General features: G+C 46.8%; 1 protein-coding gene across 2 annotated transcripts in view; it reads left to right on the top strand.

Annotated features, from left to right (window-relative positions):
* CPSF3L (cleavage and polyadenylation specific factor 3-like) overlaps positions 1-1,992 on the top strand; it is a 9,239-nt gene extending 7,247 nt beyond the window's left edge. For both annotated transcript variants that reach the window (XM_010188700.1, XM_010188692.1), the window contains 5 exons: positions 84-191; positions 661-722; positions 1,032-1,174; positions 1,446-1,575; positions 1,867-1,992. In XM_010188700.1, the coding sequence (XP_010187002.1) occupies positions 84-191; positions 661-722; positions 1,032-1,174; positions 1,446-1,575; positions 1,867-1,932 (509 nt within the window). In that variant the 3' untranslated portion in view covers positions 1,933-1,992. The remainder of the gene's footprint in view (positions 1-83; positions 192-660; positions 723-1,031; positions 1,175-1,445; positions 1,576-1,866) is intronic.
* Positions 1,993-2,490: the final 498 nt, after the last annotated feature.

The following is a 2,490-nucleotide window of genomic DNA, read 5'->3' as shown; positions in this document are numbered from 1 at the left end:
AGGGAAAGTGGCAGGTTCATGAACTAAGCAGCCTGCCTGGATTAAGTTTGCAAATCACTCCTTCCCTCCCTTCCTCCCTGCAGACGTGAACTGTTTCATGCCAGCAAACGGAGAGACCACGACAATCTTCACCAACCCCAGCATTCCCGTGGACATCTCCCTGGGCCTCCTGAAGAGAGAAACAGCCATAGGTGACACGTTTTTAACAGCATTTTTATTTTCACTTGTCTTGAGTGCAAGCAGCGGTGCAGGACCATTGGTAGCCGTGGTGACTTCCCGTAAAACAGCAACATTTGTTATGGTTAAACACTTGTTTGCTGCTCAGTGCCCACTCCCTATTAAAGCCTTGCCTACCCAGCTCTTTAAACACTGACATTATTTTTGTATATTAAATTTATTATAAATCTAAAGCCTCTCAAATCAAGGCGGCTTATGGGAAAGGATACAGTTGTTCTCAGTTACTAATAATGTTTTAAACGTTTCTAGAGCACAGGTAATGCTTTCAGCACCATGTTCATTAACTAACAGGAGATTGAGGTGTCAGCTCTTTCTCTCTGAACCTCAGCAGGGACTCAGAACCCCAATGTATTCACTGCCAGAGCAGTACTAAAGTCAGCACATCTGCATTAACCATCTCATCTTTCTCCTCCGTTGTTTTAGGTCTCTTACCAGATGCCAAGAAGCCAAAGCTAATGCATGGCACTTTAATCATGAAGGATAATGTAAGTAAAAAAAAGTGTGTTTGTTCTCTGAACGTGTTGTTGTAATTCATAAGTGAGGTCCATGTGAACAAGAAACTAAAAGAACAGCAGTCCTAGTTTCATGGAAGGACCCCAGTGTCCTACCTCTGCCTTTGCTGTCCATCGTTTCCTCACGTCTGTTACTGCTTGCAGGAGTAAATGAAATGTGAACCGAAGAGGAGTGATGTTACCTGCAGGCGTTCTGCAGTGCCCGTGTACAGCTGCCCACAGCGAGGACTGCAGGAGGCGCACAGGAACAGCTCCTAAGGGATGCGTATTTTTTCTCTGCAGAGCTTCCGCCTGGTTTCCCCCGAGCAGGCGCTAAAGGAGCTGGGGCTGGCAGAACATCAGCTGCGCTTCACCTGCCGTGTTCACATCCAGGATCCGCGGAAAGAACACGAGACTGTGCTTCGTGTGTACAACCACCTCAAAGGGTGAGTCCACTCCTCTCCCCCCAGGAATGGACTGGGGGTTGTCATTACAGGTACTACAAATGCTTCCCCCTCCTTTCTGGCCTCCCAGACCAGCCCCAGAGTTGTGAGAAAAGTCTCTGCAGCCCAGAGGACACAGCAGAGCTGTGGTTTGCTGCTGTCACTTTGGCCAGTGACACCACACTGGTGCTGGGGAATCGGAGACGCAGGGGGTGATCCAACCTCCGGCTCCTGTGCAGTTCCATCCAGAATCAACCCTGTCATCTCTTACCAGGATCCTGAAGGATTACTCGGTGCAGCACCTCCCTGACGGGTCCATAACAGTCGAGTCCATTCTCATCCAAGCCACAGCACACTCAGAGGATCAAGGAACCAAAGTTCTGCTCGTGTCCTGGACTTACCAGGTGGGAACGCGTGGAGGGACAGCGTGACGCCTACTGTGACAAATGGAGCTTTACATTTAGATTACACGTTATTATTTACATTTCTATTCTGTATTTTTTAAAGAACACCCAAAAATACGTTTGTGCTAACTGGATTGGTTTCCATTTCTGAACGCTGCTAACAAAACACTCGACATTAAAACACCCAAGACTTATTTCAGTCTAATTATTTACCAGAGTCAAATTTCTTGCCCCAAAAGGGCAAGTCCCACAGAAGGCTCCTCTCATCCCATCTCTCTTGATTCTCTCTAGGACGAAGAGCTGGGCAGCTATCTCACAGCCCTGCTGAAAAAAGGACTGCCACAGAGCGCATCTTGAGCAACAGAGCAGGCACAGGGGGCGTTTCAGATGTAGAGTTTATTTTGTTTACATTGTCAATGTTGTTCTGGTTTTGTTTTAATAAAGGAATTACAGTGTTTGTTTGTCCAACTACTGCAGCGAGTGCACGCTGTTCAGCTGCACTGCGGAGTCATCACAGCCCCTCACACCCACAGCTCATTTCCCTTAAACCCTCAGCAAAAACATTTCAAAACTTCACTATTAAAATTCAAAGTATAATGGAGGCAACAGTATTAAAGCCCTAAAGCTGCTCTTTATCCATCGTTCCCCTCAAGGACAGCTGACGAGCCTGCAAGAAAGCTGCACTCCTGGCTCGACTTGTCTTCCTCTGTCCCGAACAGAAAATGTGCTTAGTTGGAAAAAAAGTCCCTTCACTGCTGGGAAGTTTTTTTGTAGCCTATAAATGAGACAAAAATAGCAGCAGTTCATGAAAGCTGAAAGATTAATTTGTCCTAACAGTCCCTCACAGGTTCTCTTCATCCCCATTTTGCAGGTGCAAGGATTTGCACTTGTCTTACCAAGCCCAGGTTTCACTGT

Source organism: Mesitornis unicolor, unplaced genomic scaffold, assembly GCF_000695765.1.
Source record: "Mesitornis unicolor isolate BGI_N332 unplaced genomic scaffold, ASM69576v1 scaffold4240, whole genome shotgun sequence".
Taxonomy (NCBI): domain Eukaryota; kingdom Metazoa; phylum Chordata; class Aves; order Mesitornithiformes; family Mesitornithidae; genus Mesitornis; species Mesitornis unicolor.
Note: the sequence above shows the minus strand (reverse complement) of the source record. Positions and strands in the feature narration are given on the sequence as shown.